Source organism: Pholis gunnellus (assembly GCF_910591455.1).
Source record: "Pholis gunnellus genome assembly, chromosome: 14".
In the NCBI taxonomy this organism is placed as follows: domain Eukaryota; kingdom Metazoa; phylum Chordata; class Actinopteri; order Perciformes; family Pholidae; genus Pholis; species Pholis gunnellus.
The window spans coordinates 17,544,611-17,564,912 of record NC_136541.1 but is presented as its reverse complement, the minus strand read 5'-3'; the positions used below and the strand labels follow the sequence as shown (position 1 = coordinate 17,564,912).

At 44.5% G+C, this 20,302-nt stretch overlaps 1 protein-coding gene across 1 annotated transcript in view; it reads left to right on the top strand.

Annotated features, from left to right (window-relative positions):
- Positions 1 to 227: 227 nt before the first annotated feature.
- LOC306706196 (solute carrier family 22 member 23-like) overlaps positions 228 to 20,302 on the top strand; it is a 31,520-nt gene continuing 11,445 nt past the window's right edge. Inside the window, exons 1-5 of the mRNA XM_079173157.1 lie at positions 228 to 709; positions 7,352 to 7,455; positions 7,538 to 7,692; positions 18,614 to 18,782; positions 20,065 to 20,192. Coding sequence (XP_079029283.1) covers positions 272 to 709; positions 7,352 to 7,455; positions 7,538 to 7,692; positions 18,614 to 18,782; positions 20,065 to 20,192 — 994 coding nt within the window. The 5' untranslated portion in view covers positions 228 to 271. The remainder of the gene's footprint in view (positions 710 to 7,351; positions 7,456 to 7,537; positions 7,693 to 18,613; positions 18,783 to 20,064; positions 20,193 to 20,302) is intronic.

Genomic DNA, 20,302 nt, shown 5'->3' with positions numbered 1-20,302 from the left:
CCGCCTTTTGTTTCGGAGCGTGAGCCCGCACCGAGTCCCGCACGGGGAGGGGGTGGGGAAGGGGGGGGTTTGGTGGCAGACGGAGGGAAGTGCTTCCTGATAATAAAGAGGTGCGTCTTATTTCCACTCCGGTGATTGACTGCGCACGGCTTTCACCGCCGGAGCTGGGGGCATTGACGCATTGTGGAGTCGACAGTGGGTGGGTGGGGGGATAGCGCCAATGCAACCCCGGCTTCGCAACACTACGGAGGCATCTACCGGTGGAACCGCGATGGCCGTGGTGCAGCTCGACACGGAGGACCATCAACCCGAGAACGGCTTCGTGTCCCCCGACACCGCGTCGCAGGAGCTGCTGACACGCATCGACGGCTCCGTTCTGCCGTTTCTCGGGGGATTTGGGAAGTACCAGAAACAGCTGATCGTGCTGACATGGATCCCGGCGTTATTTATCGGATTCAGCCAGTACTCTAGTAATTTCCTCCTCGCCCAGCCGAACACCACATGCGTCCAGCCGCTGGCGAACCTGACCGATCACACCGCGGGTCGCCCCTTGTTGTCAGGCGGTCCGAGAAACATCAGCGCGCGGCCGGCTTACATTTATGACAATGGAAGTGACGGCGCCCACAATGACACGGCCAGCATGCAGTGCAACTGCAGCGAGTGGACGTTCGAGCTGCACACGGGACTTGCACAGAACGTGGTCACCAAGGTAAGCGGGGTGGACGTCCTTTCCATCATGTGTACGTGTTATGCATGCGTGATACCCTGATACCCGCCCTAATCCCATAAGGATCGATTTACGTTAGATGGAGAAATGATGGCACTTATCAACACGAGAATAGTAAATACAAAAAAAAATCTAACCCTCAAGCAAGCAAGCACAGCAGCATCAGTCTGCATAAAATGACGTCGGCATAATTTGACAGCTTCTTTATAAGTGGTTGTGGTTGTGCCTCCGCTGAGCCGCGCATTTCTCCACAGTGGGCCGTCTAGAGTCATTTCTATTCTGTAGAGATTCGCAGATTGGGCTCACGTTGGACCCTAGAAGTAGCAGGACTGTTTATGTGAGAGCGTGCATGGTGCTGACTGACAGTGAGTGAAGTGAAGTGAGTCATCGCAGCAGCTGACACAAAGTGTGACCTATGGCCGAGAGACGCCACCACTGGCATGGCACATTGGGCAAAAAACCAAAAAAGTGCCAGGTGCTGGTGGAATTTTGTCGTAACAGACGTGGAGCCCCCCCCCCCCCCCCCCCTTTTTTTTTATTTGGAGCAAAGGTCATTAGTGCACTATCATAATGCAACCCCATCCCTGGCCAAACATTCACCCGCCCCATCGCTGCCCTAACCAAACACCGGTGACATGTGCTTCCAGCTTTTCATTCTGGGCAATTTAAGTGTTAATGTGAAGTCTTTACCTCCACACACACACACACACTGCCACCGCCATTGTGTCGTAATGTGTTCCTATCTGAGCTGGCCAGGCTGAGGAAAAAGCATGCAGTAGGCCCGCAGTCATCATAGTGGGTCAGCCAGCTGGAGGAGGAAGGTTTTTTTTATTTGTTATCTCATTATGCATATCAGCTCTTCTCCAATTCCCGATGCTGCATGGATGCTTGTATCAAGTTTTATTTTTTTTTGGAAAAGCATGAAACCATGAGCCAAGGGGCTCAGAGTAAACTTGATGGGATGATGTGATTACATTTTCAAAACAAAGACTCTTATCACAGAGTACAATCAAGACTCTAATATATTGATGCGCACCCTTTTAGAAAACACTAAATTGCACTTTAATCTGCAATATCGTCACCTCTGAAGAATTCGGCACGCGTGCCATGATCAAAAGGCTTATCAGGAAGAGTCTGATCTGAGGCCGGCCTTCCAAAGCGTCTCTGTGCAGCGGGAGGGGGGGTTGTGGCACCCTGAGCTTGCGTTCACTCTGATGCTAACAGCCCATCTGTTTATCACTGATAATGCCTCCGTTTGCATAAAGCAAATGAAATGCAACTGTGGCATTGTAATTCAGCCAGGGGGACAGTTTAAATCTTGATTTCATTTACTGGCCACTGGGTAATTTGGGAGGCAGAGATGCATGAGCTAAAGCCAGGCCCATAAACAGTTTTTATGGACGGAGGCGGTCAAAATACTCTCAACCTGCAGCTGATTATGAAGTCATATGTTGGGGAAATCGATTGGGTGGATCCGTGTTACTAAAAGTCCAAAAATGTCAGTTCTCTCCCGGGTAAAAAAAACCAAGGGGAAGTGTCCGATTTGCAGGGTTTGGCTCTCCCCTCTCCCCTCATGCCGGTGCTAACCTGTAGATACTAATATTTGTATTGCCTTTGCACGCATATGGAGAATGTCATGTTGACACTACCACCACTGTAGATCAGTGACAGGACTGAGCAGTTGGTTAAAGTGTCTCGTCTTCCCTGACCAATGCAGTCCACACGCTGACAAAGTCAAAGTCAGGAGAACCTGAACCGGATGGCACGGGGACAAACCCGGAATTGGAGCCACAACTGAAGCAGATTCTACGACCCCCCCCCCCCCCCCCCCCCAACCTTGTTATCGACTCCGCCTCTTTTGACAACCTGTCCCTCGCACTTCCAAGGCCCTTTTCCCCCCTGACTAGCAGCACGGAAACCAGGATGTGACACTACAGCAGGAAGTGATGACTTGGCATTTCTCCTCGTGTTTGCATTGCATAGGCATAACTGCACACGACTAGGCTCGGCTAACCGTGACACGCGATCCGGGAAAAGCATTGCAGAGTGCCAACACCGCCGAAATGCGGTTAGCGTCGCTGTCAAAATGTACCTACACATAACCCCGTGTTACTCTGTTAACCCTTTTGTATCATGCGAGGAAAACGCGTGCCTCGTGTTTTCATCTTGTGCCGCGTAGGTTTTGCCTCCAGAATCAGTAGCACATTACTGCTCATTGCGTTTTTTTTCTCAGGGCGTCAGAGAAGGAAGGCCTTTGATGGAGGCAGAGGAGGTTGAGGTGGTGGTGAAGGAGCCAAAGTGGTTAATGTGGAGACTCGTACTCATTGAGTCAAAGCTCTCCTCAGGGTCTGTCTTAATTGGACCGAGCCTTAGAATTGAGAATGTGTCATTACTCGGAGACAGACAGAGACTCTCTGCAACCTATCCTACCCGGCTCCCATTCAGCTGTGCAGCAGCTGCACACGCCTGCCCGAAATAGTGGCCCGGGAACAGCTTTAGAGCAAAGGGTAACCGCCACGCTAATTCCCTGTTTTAAGTGTGCATCTTGTGTATTATTCAGAGTCACTTGCCATTTAGGGATTGATGATGATTTTAACATTTTGTAAACCTTTTTTCATCTAGAACACAGAATTGTTTTATATATTTTACTGTAAAATATACAAATGGTTATAAAGATTGCAAGGTTGTACAGATTGCCTTATTTGGACCGATGAACAGTCTAAAACTAAAAGATATTCCATTTCAAATGATGATGATTACCCTGAGAAAAGCAGCAAGTCCTCATATTGTAGCAGCCAGTATTTGGCCTTTTTGCTTAATTAATGACCAGAAATGATGAATCCATTGTCAAAATTGTTAATATGAAATCATTTTCTGTTGAAATTGGGAAGATCTGCTACTTTTCTTCGTCATATGTGATGGTAAACTCAGGTTTTAGAGCTGTGGTTGGACTTTGAGAAACGGTGATGTTCATTTTTTTTTACATTTATTATTTTCTTACACTTTATAGACCCAACAAGTTATTGGATAATCAGCAAAAATAATTGGCGGATTGGCTGATCGATAATGAAAACAATCTTTAGTTTCAGCCCTAGCTTAGTGACCAATCAAGTCCTTGAGTGTGTCAGTGCCAGCTTTATATTATTGCTCTTGTAGGTTTAGAGTATTGTTTCAGCGTGATAAGGAACATCTGTTGTAACAGCACATTGGTGGGTACACCCAGACCCCGTATCACCGTGCTGGAGGTTGCACACCCATAGATCTGGAAGATGATACCGTAGTTGAACACCCATGCGGGCCTCTCTGCTCTCTGTCCCTTCATACTGTTTACCCAGCTGGTTGGCTCCGTCCACAGACCCCGGATCAGTGTGGGACACTTTGAAACGGTCTCAGCTGTCGAAAGGCAATGACCCCACTACAGATACCCAGTCAGCACACAATGACAGCCACTCACAGCGTCAGCTGGGAGGAGAGACGCTTGTGCGACCCAAAGATAAAGCTCTGTCGTGTGTGTGTGTGTGTGTGTGTGTGTGTGTGTGTGTGTGTGTGTGTGTGTGTGTGTGTGTGTGTGTGTGTGTGTGTGTGTGTGTGTGTGTGTGTGTGTGTGTGTGTGTGTGTGTGTCTGTCTGAGACAAGAGTGTGTGCCGCTGGCTTGTTTCTGATAAGTTTTCTGAAAGGGAGGGGTGAACATTGTGGGGTGTCTGACCCCTCGGCTGTAGTGCAAGTTTGTTTTGAGGGCTGTGTGATGGAATTCAGGTTGTCGGAGTGTTGCTCAGTGAAAAGGTCTCTTTGGTGACAGAGATGTATACGTATGGTTCTCAACTGTCAACAAAACGAGGCGACGACTGATAGATTGACGAGAAAAAGGTTTGCTGTTTCACCATCGGTCACTGTTGGTAGCAGTAAAACATAACTGCCGTCAGCTAACTTTCCAAGCATGCTAGTGTTTTTTTCATTTGTCCGGATGCTATAACGGCAGTGACACCGAGATAATGTAAACTCGCTCCCACACTGTAAGAAGTGACTCGGGCTACGTCACCAATGTGAGATGTATGTGTATTGTTTCCTGGTTCACCTCTTTTTTTAAATACAAACCTGCCATCAAGAGAGATGGTAGATTTGTCCTTTTGCTCTTCCCTTTTTCGTGTGTCTCTACCAACACAGTACAGGATTTCCACCCGTTAGTGCGGCAGTGGGGCTGAAACTTGCACCTGGAGGCGGAAAGAGTCTGATAACCACGCTGATGGTCTGTTGCTAGGCAGTAACTATGCAGCAGTCTCTCCATGTGTTTCTCCTCCACAGCATGCTTTTAAAGCATCTCTATCCCTCCCTCTGTAGCCTGTTATCCTCACCCGTACCTCCCTTTACTCTCTGCGTTTCTCTCCTTCTCTTTATGTGTTCTGTTTCTACGTCGTATCATCTTTATTCCTCCCTCCTCCTGTGCCTCCCCCCCCTCCCCCCACCCGCCGCTCTGTAGTTCAGCGAGTGCAGAATTGTGCAGCTGTATAGTGGAGAGCGTCTTCAGCTGGGCTAATGAGCCTCGCCGGTGTAGACTGATCATTGGTGGCCGCTCATTTGAGAGAGGTCGACAGGCACCCTTGGGGATTTTAACTGATCGGCTTTTGGCCCTTCATTGTTCTGCAGTTTCTGTCAGCTTACAGATTAGTATACATATAGCCTCACTCTATACACTAGACTTCTTGTCATTACTCCCCAATGAGCAAGACCATAGCAGGGGAGCAACCGACCGAGATAATAGGGGCATAGCAGACGAGCTGCAAGAGGATTTGACTCGCGCTTATAGACTGGATCGCAGTTTTGTGGAATTGCTTTAGCTATATAGCTGAAAGTCTGTCCATATTTCCCCCCCTTCCCCCCACACATCTTCTTGAAGTGTGAATGAATACCTAGTGGTGATTGTGCATGAGCTCGGTCAGAGTGTTGGCCTGGAGAGAATCCTGGTTAACAATACGTACAAATTAGCAGATGCTGAAATTAAAACACATTAATAATGCGTTAGTCATCAAAATCTCGACACATTTCAACATCACTTGCTGCGTTGTCTCTGGCACGTGACTTGGGATAATGTTGGTATTTTGCAAACTTGCAGTCATCCAGTCCCCGCGTGGATACAGACTCCACATTTCATGAACAGTATGTGCCGGTTTGTCACAGTCACAGCTTCAGTTTTCTTTTTTTTTTTAAAGCACAGTTGGTCGTGCAGTGATTGCGCAACGGGGACTTGTTTGCCTCCCTCTGTCTTCTTCTCTGCTGACATCGATACTGAAACCATGAATGAGTGGCATGCCTGGGTCATGTGATGGCCGGGTGGCTCTTGGTAATCCTGGAGCGTTCCATTTGGAGCAGGCCACTATGGTGGAGGTTAGACTGCCTCAGAGAAAAATGGAAGAACAAACTACTACTTTGTATTTCACGACAAGGTTGAGCTGCTACATGTAATGAATATAATTTGTTTGTGACATGCATAGTTTCTCTAGTGGTAGTGTTTTGGTGAATAGATTAGGTGGAATTGAGGCAGAATGGCACCTGCTATGGCCACCACGCCCCTGACTGTTTCTGCCATGCCCATGCCACAGGCAGCTGGGCGGCATATGTTGTCTGAAAGACCCAAAATATCCACTTCCTCTCTGAAATTCAGGTTCGGGTAGATTTTGTTTGTGTGTTTACGTGCGCATACTCCGCTGGGCTTCACGTTTGCTGCTGCACCTCTCTACGGTCATTACTCGTGCTGTGAACAAGTTTGTCACAACTTGTCGCTACTGCGGGGAGAAAGGGAAAAACTAAATCAGGGCGTGCTTGATTCAGGCAAAAGCAGGCTCACTGCATTGTTTGCACTGTAGGAATCCCTCTGCTGAGAGTTTCAGTCAGCAAAGGAAATGAGGAGACTCCGAGTTGCCTGTAATCATGTACGTTTTGACACAGCGGAGGCGTTCACAAAGAGCACAACAAGAAATGTCAACTTATGTACACTCAGTGGTTGTTGACTGAGGAAATGACCTGATGTTGATCTCTGTCTTTATGTCAAATACTGGATGTGCACTTTGCGTAGACGTTCATTTACTTGTGGAATAGTTTTCAAGACCACTATTATTTTTGTGCTAAATTAGCTAATAACCAAGTTAGTCGTTGCATGAGAGAAGTCTGTCTAGAAATGTGTTATTTTTGGGTACCATTGAGCTTACAGACTTATAGTTAAGCAATAAGTTGACATAAAAAAAGAGCTTGCACTAAAGTCTGGGCTGATGATTTGCTTTTAAACTATTTTTTATTTTATTAGTTTGGTCTATAAGATGTCAGTAAATGATAAAAAAAAAAAAAATAAGAAAAAAAGCCAGTTGCAAGTTTAAATATTATGTCAATGTCCATATTGGATGAAGTACAAGGACGCCCTGTTACAGAATGTACCCTTCTCACATTTCAGTGTGTTGCGAGTGGTGATAATGCCACATAAATCAGACCGACTCAGTGTGGGGTCAGAGTCAATACATAAAAGTCTCATCCTCAAAAGAAATATAGTTGTTACCTTCGCTTCCATTGCATTTTGCAGGCTTCAACATAAATGTCTTGTAACTAATGCCGGTATTTATTTAATTGTGTCTACAGTGGAGTCTGGTGTGTGACTCAGCATGGAAAGTCCACATCGCCAAGTTTTCTCTCCTGGTGGGATCCATCTTTGGATACCTGACGTTTGGGATCCTTGCTGACTGGTAAGATTTTTGAACCAAAGTTCTTGCACAATATTCACGTTGAAGGTGTCCCAATAGTCATTTTTTTACCTTTGCTCCGTAGGTTTGGCCGCCACCCGGTGCTGATAATATCGGTGCTGTTCATGCTGGTGTTTGGTCTGACTGTGGCCTTCTCTGTCAACGTCCCCATGTTCAGCACCATGCGCTTCTTTGAGGGCTTCTGTCTGGCAGGGCTCACACTTTCTCTCTACGTCCTCAGTAAGTCTTTATCTCTCAACTAAAAGCTCTTTACTAACTTACCCATTGCCCCAGCCATGTCCCCCTTTATTGCTTTATTGCTGCGCCTGTCAAGCTAGCACAGCAGAAATGTAGTTCAACAAAGTTACCACTCAAAATATTTGGGAATTTGTCAAACAATTGGTCAGAAATACAGTTTTCGAGCACACACAAACACAGAGTTTAATCCATTACATTTTGCTCTTGTGTTTTTGGTTTGGGAAACGTTTTTATAAAAAAAGACGTGACTATCTTCCAAACTCGTTGAATACTGAATATCTCTCTGGAGTCTCATGCTGCACAACCGTAGCATGTTGAGAAATGCAAATCTTGACAGGCCTGGTTATGGCTGAAAGCTATTATTGGCCAATCACTGTTGCTGGGAGAGGGTTTGGCAAACAGTTCGTACAAATGTGAGCGCTTATCTGCGTTTACCATGAATATTTTTGCTGACTCATTTAGCTTGAGGCCTCTTTAGGAGTGCCATAATAAAGAATAAATCTGTAAAAGAATAAGAAAATGAATGTGGAAAAATAAAAAGGATTAAATAAAAGAATGTATATTTAACATTTAAAAAACAAATATGGAACTATAAAAGAATGATTATAAACATTTTATTAATTTCACATTTATTTGTTCATTTATCTCTGTATGTATTTATTTGTTTATTTATTAAATAAATATATAATATATATATATATATATATATTGGTTTGGACTAAAATACATATGTGAGTCATCACAGAAGTTATCTCAGAAGGAGTGACGTGTAGTAAAGTGGGCGCGTTGTGTAGCCTGCCAGGCTGCAGATAGACCAACGCATCTGTTCATGTGTGCAGGAATTGACTACTCAGGCTGGGCAGGAAGTCCCGCCCAAACCTAGTTGATTGACAGCTTGGCCCTTCAAGGAATAGCAAGAGCTTTATAAAAATATATAAATGACATTATATAACAATGAATGCATACAGAAAAAATAGAGATGTTAAAATATATATATATATATATTTATATATATATACTCTATTTTCCGGGACCACTTGAAACCTTTGAAAACGAGTTGTTGCTTTGGTTCAAGTTTGTAGAAAATCCTTGCAGTTCAGTTTTGTACTAAACAAAAGCGCAGAGGAAGAATAGCAGCAGTAATTTAGCAATAATACCTGACAAACTGGAGGCCTTTTCCCTTGAAACTTGATGTGTAAATGTCGGCCAAACTGGTTTGTTTGGGACTTGGCTCTATGTTAAGGAACTAGGAGCAGCTTTTGTTGCTCTGCAGGTTTTAAGCAGCATTTTTGCTTGTTGGGGCTGAGTAAATATTTCAACCTCATGACTAAATCTAATTTCTCCTCATACCATATATCTCATACCTCCTAAAGGAAAAAGATTTTCAATTTTTATCAAAATCTGGCACAGCATAAAATGTTACATACTTGAAGTCAGTGTAGAACTTTAAACCAGACAAGACCGAGCTCTTCAAAGCTGTCTTGAGACCAGTCTGGAGATCAAGACCGATCTCAAGGTTTTTATTTCAAGACCACAGCTGCAGGGATGTAACTAAACAGCCTGTGCATTGTCTGATTTATTTGTTAACATGGAAAAGGAAAATTGCCACACTTCTAATTCACCTCTGCAATGCATTTTGATTGTTTTGTCAAGACATTTCTCATGGCACACAGACATACACACAACAGTATACATGGCAATAAAAGATGTGAATGAAGAACAAGTGAGTGTCGTTATGGGATTGTGGATCTATCCGATCGATTTCAAGAATGCCCATGGCGTGCATGTTCTGTATTTTATCATGAATGTGTCAAGCAGGCTTGTCTCAGTGTCGATACACTCTGGTTTAGGTGGTCTTGACGACAACGCTTGAAATTCTTGTTTTAATTTAAGATTCTGGCCCACTAACACACACACACATACTTAAGTACTGTAACATATTAGCATTGTGATAATGCTGTGATCATGTTTGCAACATTAATTTAACCCATACCGCCCCACTCTTAATACTTAGTAGCCTCCCGCTGATGCTGTTCTCTTTCCGGCCATGCAGATACACACCTCATCAAAGGCCTAATCTACTTTTATTCCAGTCTCTTGCTGAGGGTATTATTCAGCTGAAAGAAGAGTAATTGTGTTGCAGTGACCTCCTGACGTTTATTAAATTGAATGCCGTTGTCGGGATAAATTCTCATTACAGAACAACAACCAGTACCAGCCTCCTTACCCTTGAAGTGAACTCGTCATTTAAGGGGTTGTGGGGGCGGTGCGGGAACTTGTCTTCACTATAGTTTCACCCATCACTGCAGGAGGAGATTGACATTTTCTCTCATTTTGTCGCTATTTTTTTTGATAGCGTCCTGATAATTTGCTATGCAGCTAATGCACTCGCTGGTCTCAGCAATGGATCCTTAAAAGCCTCTTTGGCCGCAGTAATTGACTAGTGCAGAGGGAGGTGGCAAAAGTGGAGGGAAGGGACGGATGAGAGGGAAGGAGCAAGGGCAGGATGATGAAGGAAGGGGCCCTTAGTGTCCTTGTCATTCTAATTTACTCCACAATGTATGCCTTGAAAAGCTTCGCCCTGCTCCCAAAATAGAAGGACCGTTTAGTCTGCTCCCGGGACAAAGGAGAGGAGGGGGGGGGGGGACAGAGGGAGGCAAAATGGTGGAGTTAAGCTGTTCAGTACGGTGTCCTATCAATTTTAAATGAACTTGACATCTGCATCCATTGTTTTCACATCAGCCTACAGTTTATGGTCCAGTAAATCAGAGGTTCTCAACCTTGTGGTTGGAATATAATGGGAGTTATTGGGGGGGAATACTTCTCTACTATAGGAGCTTTATATACAGTAATGCCCTTGTAATTTTTCTTGTGAAATATGCACACAAATCGCAGAGAAAAATCCTTAATTGGTTAATTAAAAAGATTCATCTGACATCTGTTCTGCATAGTTGTGCAGTGCAAGTGCTCAACTTGAGCGATGATTAGCTGGACAGCTGTTTGTTTTGAGCTTTGCCTATTTGTATAGGTTTTGTGTTGCTGTATTCGCTGCCCTTATTTCTGCTTATGTGTGGCCTCGTGTCACATGATATTTACCCTGCAGCCTCTCTGTATTGACAAAACTCCACGAGAGCGGCTCCAAGAGGAGGAGCACAGTCATTAAATAACACATTACTGGGGAGAAGCTTTGTTTTTCCGGTGTTCTGTTTAGGATGTGTTTTTTGCGTTTGCATGTCAGTTGGCCTCATGCTAAGAGTGTAGCAAAAGCTGATTTTCCTTATAGTCCTGACACTGTGTTAGTCATATGACATTTTTGCATGTAACACGGTGAACCACATGACCCTCCTTTTGGGGCCTTACTTTGTTTGAGTCTGCTTACAAAGGAAAGTCAGAGCCAAGTCCCAGCTTCAGCTGTGTTTGCACCGGAGACATTACACTAATCCCCTTTTTCTCATCAATCCATACGCAATTAAGTCGAAGTTCATGGATCTTGAAAGCCCGGGTGCCATTGAATGCTGCAATTTACGATCTAGAAAATAGCAATGCAATCGCAAACCTTGCGTTTGGTTGAAAAGAATGACATCCTTGTGAATGCACGGTTATAGAGTAATTAGACGACAAAGTATAACCGCACAATAGCAAAGCCGATAGCGATAGAAAGTCATCTGATGCAGCGCTGCTATTTTTACCCCGGTGCTCCATCAATGTGTGCTAGCCTTGTTAGCATCCCAGCAACAGGCAGAGGCAAGGCTCACAGTGCCTATAGCTTAGCATCGTGCGACTCACTCATTTCTTATGTTTTTACAGTAAACAAACACCCTCACCTTTCCAACCCCCGACCCTCGCCCGCCATCCCCTCACATACAACCACATTGCTGCACATCAGCTAGCTGAGTCATGCTAGCCGGCTGCACTGGGTGTTTTGTGAGGGAATTTAGTGATCAGTTTGAGACGAGGCGATCAGATACTTTTCTAGACATGAATTGCTTTTCTTTCTCCCTGAAGTATTTATTCACACCAAAAATCAGTTAAGCAGTTACATTACAGCGACAAAAGAACACGTACTGTCTTTTTAATTTTTTTTATTGTGGGCTAGTGTGCGCTTTCTGTCTACAAGAATGCGTGTGTGTGTGTGTGTGTGTGTGTGTGTGTGTGTGTGTGTGTGTGTGCGTATTCACAACGTAATGGTTTTCATCTCACACCTTTTATTTTCCTGAAAGCAACTATTAAATGTTAATAAGAGGCAGGATGTTTACTTTGAGAAGTCTGTATAATGGCCTTACGCTAAAGAGCAAATTCATTTTGAGTGGAGTTCTTCTTGACTTTCCTGCCTGGATGAGACGAGGCAAGCCTCTACATGTCGGGTGTGTGTGTGTGTGAGAGAGGCCTTGTAGAGTGAGATACAGATGCAGAAAGACTACAGAAAGACAACATGACTCATGTATAATAAAGAGCTTTATAACTTCCCTGTCGGTACCCTTTGCCATACATACTCATGACTGCTCTGTGTGTGATGATCTACAGGGAAAAGTGTTTTTTTTATGGAGGATGTCCCGGGACAAACTCAAGATAACGGTAAAGGTTTGGAGGTTTTCTCACACATTCCTGATTTCTGAGCTGTTGCTTAATCTAGCCAAGGGAGATTTCCTATTAGTATTTGATGTTTTGTAATTCAACATTTAAAAAGTATAGTTTACGCATCAATGTAGAATTCATTTGGGAAAACCTCACCTGTTGCAATGCGCCACAAAATGCCATTAATGGAACTACTCCATGTGAATAAATGACCTTGGTGTCCCGGCCAAATTAGTTCTGTCGTTTTCTATCGAGCCTTCGCTAAGATGCGCTCTGCATGTACATTACTTTTGTTGTCCCGAGTTCGTTTGATTTTGTTAATATTTACGGTCTCCGCTCGTGGAAACTCGTCACGTCTGGGAGAGAAGACGGAGGACGAGGAGAGAGCAAAGAACTAAATAAGCATGAGAGAAACGGGCTGTTTGACAGAAATGTATCACATTTACATTTAGTCCATGAATGTTATATGACCTAATTTTAGCAAATGTAATTTCTAAGGCGGAAAGAAAAAGTCTTTATTCATTCCTTCATTTCATTCACGTCCGCGCGGTAATATTGCTGCTGACACACCCCGACACTCAGACGGTATTGATTCTGAGGGTGGTGTTTGCGCTCACTCCTTTTGTACATGAGCTGGACTAGTATGAGTGGTGATCACACATGCACACAGACAGATAGCATTTTACCAGAAACACAAGGAAGTACATGTCACATGAAGATGGATGGCATTCTGGCACTCTGCTAGACTTTTTCATAACAGCTTGTGTTGATGATTTTGTAAAGTGTGTTGACGTTATAGTGTCGTTATAGTACGTTAGAGTGTGTGTAGTGTATGTGTGTGTTAGCTATTACCTCAGTTCAGTAAGGACGTTCCCTTCAAGGCTTCAATCGTTTATTGCAACCACGAAATGCATTTCAGTCTGCCGGTTTTGCTCCACTCACGTGATGCTTCAGAACAAATCTGTTCGAGCTTGACACGGACTGTCCCTGAGCTTGCCACCCCCTCCGGCACGGCCGGAGATTAAGTGATGTGTATGCGGACCATGTAGGAATAGGTCACGGTCATATATGATAGTGTACATAAAGCATGCAGCTATAAAAGGACTTCTGTGCTCAGGTTTTACATGGTGTCTACTGTTCTTAGACTGTGCGTGTAAGCGGAAATGTTAGAGAAATAGAGCACAGTAAAGGGCATTTGAATATTTCCTCTTTTTAGGAGTCCAAATGAATGGTAATGTGACAACACGCCTATATGTCCTCTCATTTGATCTGTCCACCGTGAGATTTTATGTATATTCCCCAGCTATCTATATTTTCTTTCTTATGACAGTGGTCTAGTGCTCCTCTATTCAGACGGGATGATCTGTGATGCATGCTTCCTGATGCAGTGCTGTGCTGCGTTTTTGTCAGGCCAGTCTAGCTTTGTCCGCCTCACTGTTCCTGTGTTGCCTGTTTTATGAGGAGCTTATTTCCTGTGCGGTGCCCTCCTGTTCTCTCTTCACACAGCCGAGGCGCAAGGGGCTGCACGGAGAGATGGAGGCTCTATGTCTATTTATCTGTGTAAACCGCTTCCTTTGTGGCAATGTCTGATTCCTATCTGTTGGTACAGTCTGAGAGACGGCATGCTTTGTTTGCCCTCCTTCCTCTCCTTACCTGTCTTGCTCTCTGAGCGATATCCACACAAGCAGTTTAAACACAGACTGGCCTGGCCTGAGTAGGGCGTGCCAGATCTGGACTCTGAAGAGACAAGCTTTTCATTACCCCATCATAGGGCTATGCCTCCCTGAGGACGGCAGCCAGGTGCAGAGGTGCAGAGATACCGGGCTGCCATCAGATTTACCGTACCCGTCTAGTCATTTTGGATGTTAAGCGATGCGTGAAAAGGATGATAAAGGTTACACAGAGAGGCGGGGTGGGGCATATATGTGGACTGTGTTCGGACAGCAAATACATTTCAGCCAAAGAAAGCTATTTTCCATGATGCACTCATCCTTCAACACACTCAGCTCTAGCTGTCGTCTGATAAATGGGTTAAGGTGCAAACTCAGTTCTTTCCCTGCAAGCAGGGTTAAAGTTCCCGTTCGTGCAGAGTTTGCTTTTTTGGTTGCTTAACATACTTCCTCATCCAACACATCAGGCTACATGTATATCCAGCAGCTGTTTTTTGAACTGTTTTTTTTATTTTTAGGGAACCGCTTCCCTGTTTTTAAAGGCACACTGTGTGACCTTATGCTTGTCGTCTAATTCTCAACCCCTGTTATTTGTGAGAGACATTGCATGAACCTCAAGCTATCTCGTGTCGCACATTCCTGAGTGAAGTCCAGTGATTGTCAAAGTCAGCAACCTTTGTGCTCTTCTTTGATGAGTGTGAGATGCATGCTGTTTCAGTTTTGGTCAGGCGAATGAATCTGTTGTGTTTGGGCAACTCAGGACTTTGTCTTATATTTGTGTCAAAGTACAAGCTGTATATCAGCCACTGTGTTCTGTATCTTCAGGGGAACCAATAGCTTTGTTTTTCTGCTGACCTTCCTGTGTGTGTGCATGTGTGGGAGGAAGGGGGGTGGCAGTGGTGAGGTGGTGGGTTAGTTAGGACACACAAACCCACGCACGCACAAACATTTCCAAGGGAAATTGCTCTCCTGGTGGGGATTTACTTTTGGTTTGATTGCTGAGATTTTGACCACACGCCGATCAAAGGGAAGTGCCTGTGGCTAGTTGTGGATAGTTGGCATTCTTTGCACTTCTAGATAAGGAAATAATCAATGGGGATTGCCTTATTCTAAGTCAATAGCCCATTTACAGTGCTTGGAAGGAAAGGGAAGCCCTCGGGATATGTGTGTGCTAACACAATCACGCTGTATAAGTGAGAAACAATACCGAGTAGTCTCACTTGAAGCATTCTTTGGAAGATATTTAATTGTAAATAAACTGCCGTTTACCCATATGTATCCAGAATCTCAATGATCTGCCATAAGTAGGGCTGGCTTTCTGCTCTGGCTTTTTAGATGATTATGTCCTCGTAAAAAGCGAGGGGTACCTTTAAGACCAGGGTGTCCTGTTCTCAGAGACTGTCCCGGTTTACTGTGGGTTAAATAGTGCGGCGCTCACGCCCCCACACTGTTTGGTTTCTTCTCCTGTGTGGTCGCTATGTTCCACTGAGGATGCAATTTGCCTTCACTACAAAAATCTCTTCAATCTGCATTAACTCCAGACCAAGGATCATTGGGCCCTAATCAGGGAAGTAGCGTTTGCTGACAACGCTGCACTGGCCTGTCACTCACAGGAGGCACTCCCAAAAACTCATCAGCAGCTTTGCACATGCCTGAATTGCCCTCGCCAAGCATTTCCATCTTTTACCACAGTTTTGGAGCTTTAGCAATGCATAGATAAAGCTGCACACGTACCCAGTAAGGTCTGGATGAGCCCCATGCAGCACACTCAGGCATATGAGCTCACCGAGTACATTATCATGTGTAAAAAAAAAAGACTTGGGCCGTTACGGTTGACAAATGATTGGCCTGAATACGTTTGTGGGGGAACATAACAAATGCAGATGCTATACAGGGCACAAGAGGGCCTTGGTTTCATGAGTCAGAAAGTGATGAAAAGGAGGTGAATCATTGGCCTCTACAGTCACCAGACGTCACTACAATGGGAGACTGTGTACGGTAGCCGTTTTGTTTCGTGGCCATCACTAATTTTAATGGGTGTGTCTAGGTCGATAGTTTCTCCAACTGTAAAGAGGCTTAAAAGAGGAGAAGTCACAAAGACGCGTCATTTATTATGAAGAGAATAGATTTGTTTCACTGAGGCGTCCGCAGGGAAGGTGTAATAGTCACCTACTTCATGGAAGAGAATTGCAACTCTGCAATTAAAAACATGATTCTGTATATCGCCAGTCATCACTTTGAGCGTACCCAACAAGTTCTGTCAGGTCAAGCGCTCCCAAATAGCAAATGAGCGGACACCATCCCTTTTTTTAATTTTGAGCGCCGTCTGCTGTAACCCTCCGACATGACAGCTCCAGTATGTGTCATCACGCCCCACAGCTCAAGACCGTGTCCCAGCCTTCATTCAAACACCTTGTCCAACTGGAGGAGACGGCAGTTAATGAGCACAAAACCAGACTTATGATTGTGATTCAGAGGTCTGGAACCATCTGGTGTCATTCATTCTGAGGCGTGAGAATTTACAGTATAGGCACGGTAAACGACGCGAAAGACGTAGAGGGAACAAAGCTGCGGGATGGCAACCGCAATACAGCTGCACTTTGTTTTTTAGCTGTGACACCTGCAAGAAGGCACGCAGCTCCAGACTTGAGAATTAGTCATTATTATGCCATAGAAATGCATCACAGCAAACAAACCCCTGTTCTCTTTCAGTACAGAGAAATACGTCAGAGTCTCCTTATCATTAAGTCATACTTAACAGATTGACTGGCCAGGATTAGGCAGTAAAATCCTGGCACTGGGCCATATGGACATCATGTGACCATGTAGAAGGTCATGACATTAGCCTGTGGGTACAGGGGAGTGGCTGCACTGAGTGCATTTAGTGGTCAAGCAATCTCTTTCACTTGTAAAACAATGGCTCTCCTTTGACTAAGCTGCGCACTTCACAGAAGGCTAGTGAGCCTCTGTTGGCGTGTACCAGAGAGTGTGATTCATTTTCTTGTTTTGCCAAAGTCAGCCAACCAGCCAAAGCCTCTTTGGGGATTATCATCCTTATTAATTGGCAATTGGCTTGATCATTGATGATGTCATTTCCACGTGGTACAGTATGTGTCCAAATACATTAGAGGGTCTACTTCTCAACAGCTTGTATGTCCCACTTCTTTTGTCTCACCAGAGGTCCTCAGTTAGCATCTGAGGTGAGTTTCTTGTCCGCGTCATCAGATTAGTTGGTGGTAGATTAATGTCACTAGAACACAGGCTACATAAGGACATTGTGGGAATGCTGATGTAGTGGGTTGTGGAGGATTAAGGTCAGCAGTTGTAAGGAGCTCAGGACTCTGTTCCTCATTCTGCAGCTCTATCTACAGATCATGTGGCATACTTTTTTTAATATATATATTTATGCCTATTTTGATACCTTTTTTACATTATTGATATAGCTTGTACTGGCATGTGTCTGTGCGTGTGAGCACTTTTCCATAGCTCACCACAGGATGTACTTTTCCGGTCACGTTGCAATGGCCTGTTCAGTGCGCAGGACGCCTTGTAAGAATTCAAATCCCATGCAGTCCGTAGCCAGTGAACCGTCACTTTTCTCCCGGCAGTGCGCAGATGAAGGGGTCTTGAGGTTAGTTGGTTCAAACTCAGCAGGCCTTGCACCCATCGCCCTGCTCTCAGCTCACTGGCTTTGTCATTCCAGCTGCGATAGTGTCTGTGAACAGAGAGCATTATTCATGTCCTCAGAAGGGGGCAAGTCCTAATTGAAATTCCGGTCTCTTCCGCTGGAATGAAGAGAGGGGCCGCGACACCCACTGTATTATGCTGGCCCTGTCACCTTGAAAGACCCATCTGGAGACTGTTCACATTCTTGCGCAGCAGAAAAGACCCATTAGAAGAAAAGAAAAAAATCGTGAAGTCTTAACAAAAAGGGCTGAATGAAGCAGGACAAATGATTTGGGCATTGCCAGAGTAGCAGCATTACAGCACTGCTTGCTCGCTGTGCTATGGTTTGATGTGAAGCCACCCTCTACTGCAGTAACTAAAGGGCTGGACTGTCTGTGGTCGCTGGCTGCCAGTGTGGTGTGCATGCTAATGGCTGGTTGAATGAATCAGTGCCATTCTGACAGAGGAGAATTGAGTACAAGGAACCTCTTTCTAGTTGGTCCTCTCTCACAGCAGCCTACTGTCTCTCAACAACAACAACTGTACATGGGGATTTGAGCCTTTTATTTAATGGCACAGCATATATCATGCACCGGAGCTCTTAATGGTGAAAATATTTGTTTGGGCACATTGATGACTTTGATGAATCGGTTAATCATCTAGTCTTTGTAGGTTTTCAGGAGCCCAAGGTGCATTACCTTATATACAGTACAGTCCAAAGAGATTCAATTAATACCAATACAAAACAATAAAGGTTCCTCGCATTTGAGAATTTTAAACCAGCAATGTGTGGCATTCTTGCTGGTAAAATGACGGAATTTGTCATGACATTTTCTTTTGAAAATGGGGTAATTGCCTTGCTGTCGTACATGCCCATTTTGTGTCTTTGTTGCAAAAAAAAAAATAACTAACACTGCCGCTCTCTCTCTCTCTCTCTCTCTCTCTCTCTCTCTCTCTCTCTCTCTCTCTCTTTTTGTACTCCTCTCTGCCAGGGATCGAGCTGTGTCTGCCGGGATGGCGCTTTTCCATGACCATGGTGGCCAGTTTTGTGATGTTGGGCGGTCAGCTGCTGATGCCGTTGGTGGCATACCTCTGTTACGACTGGCAGGTACTCCAAGTTGTCATCATCTGCCCCTTGCTACTGATGCTGTCCTACATTTGGTAAGGAAAAGACCAGAGCATCTGCTTGCACTTTGGCAGAAACACATCTTTTGTTATTCTGCAGTCAAATTCTACGTGTGTTGGATTCCAAGCAACTCTTTTAATCGTGTAAATAAAACCTCATCCAGCCAAAGATGCTTCAGCAGATTTACATGGTTCAAACAAAGAAGGAGAAATTCACTTCAAGCACATTTCTTTTCACCAGTGTATTCTCAGCTGAATTAAATGTAATGTCTTTTCATTAACTCATTTGCAGTGACCTCTACAGTGACTGCAGTATCTCTTGCTAAAGCTCTGGTAATAAATACCTGTGCTTCCACCTCCATTTATCCTAGCGGGATGTCCAGAGCTGCACAACACTACTGATATGTACAAAGCCAGTAGAAGAAAATCCAAGAATATAGTTTTGTTTTTTTAATAGTATCAAAGGCCTTGGCTTTCTAAAATGGTGTGTCTGAAGAATCTGTGCTGGTGATATGACACACTTCAATCAGTGTGGGACACAGAGAGCCGGACCATGACACAGGCCGGAGTTTGTAATCTTAGGCACACACCGGGGTAGTCACTCTTATCCTGACGAATGAGTGAAAACAAGCAATAGCTCAGCAGCCTGGTGGCAACACTGTGGAAGACAAACAGTTCTCTGCTTTGATGCGATCGTGGCCTTGCTGGCTGAAAAAGACTCAAGGACATGAAGCGGGGTTGTTAAAGTGATATTTATCACAGATAGTACTGGACGTTGGATAGTGAACTCGACCTGCTAGGTGTAGGGCACACCAGTGGAATATCATTAATCCTGCACTGTTCCTCTCGTAGACATCTGTTCCATAGAAATGCAACCGACATGTGGCCTTGTTTTTTTTTTTTCTGACGCTCTTCAAATCAACATGCATCTGCAAGGAGAAACTTCACCGCTCACAGGAATGTGTGCACTGCTGCCACATAACTCGATACAACTACCAGATAGTCCAGCATGACAGACGGGTGCAAGAATGGCCGGCAGCCATGTATTTATTACACTTTAAACATATCTCGTTCGGCTAATTTGAGGCCTTGCAACCTGTAAATTGTATGCGAGTGTTGGCGTGTGAAGTTGGTTGTGCTGAATCTTAGTTTACCATGACAGATTTCTTTTGTATTTAATTTGAAATGTGTTCAAATGGCACACTGGTTAACTAAAAAAACGATTTAACCCTGATTTTAAGAGAGATTTCAGTCAGCCTTTTGGAAGCTGGATCCATTTCATGTTATTAACAAGGACATCCCACCGTCTTTCTGACAGGATCTTCCCTGAGTCACTGCGTTGGCTGCTGGCCACTCAGCAGTACTGCCGCTCCAAATGGATCATGGGACACATAGCAACGAAAAATCAAGTGGACTTGGAGCTTGACAGCGATAATATCCTCACAGGTAATAAATACATTGGCTAGTTTGCATTATAAAGGCTGCTTTTTACATGTTGATGTTGTGAGTACTGCATGTAATATCAGTAGCATTATTTTTTTTATGTTAAAGTAGTC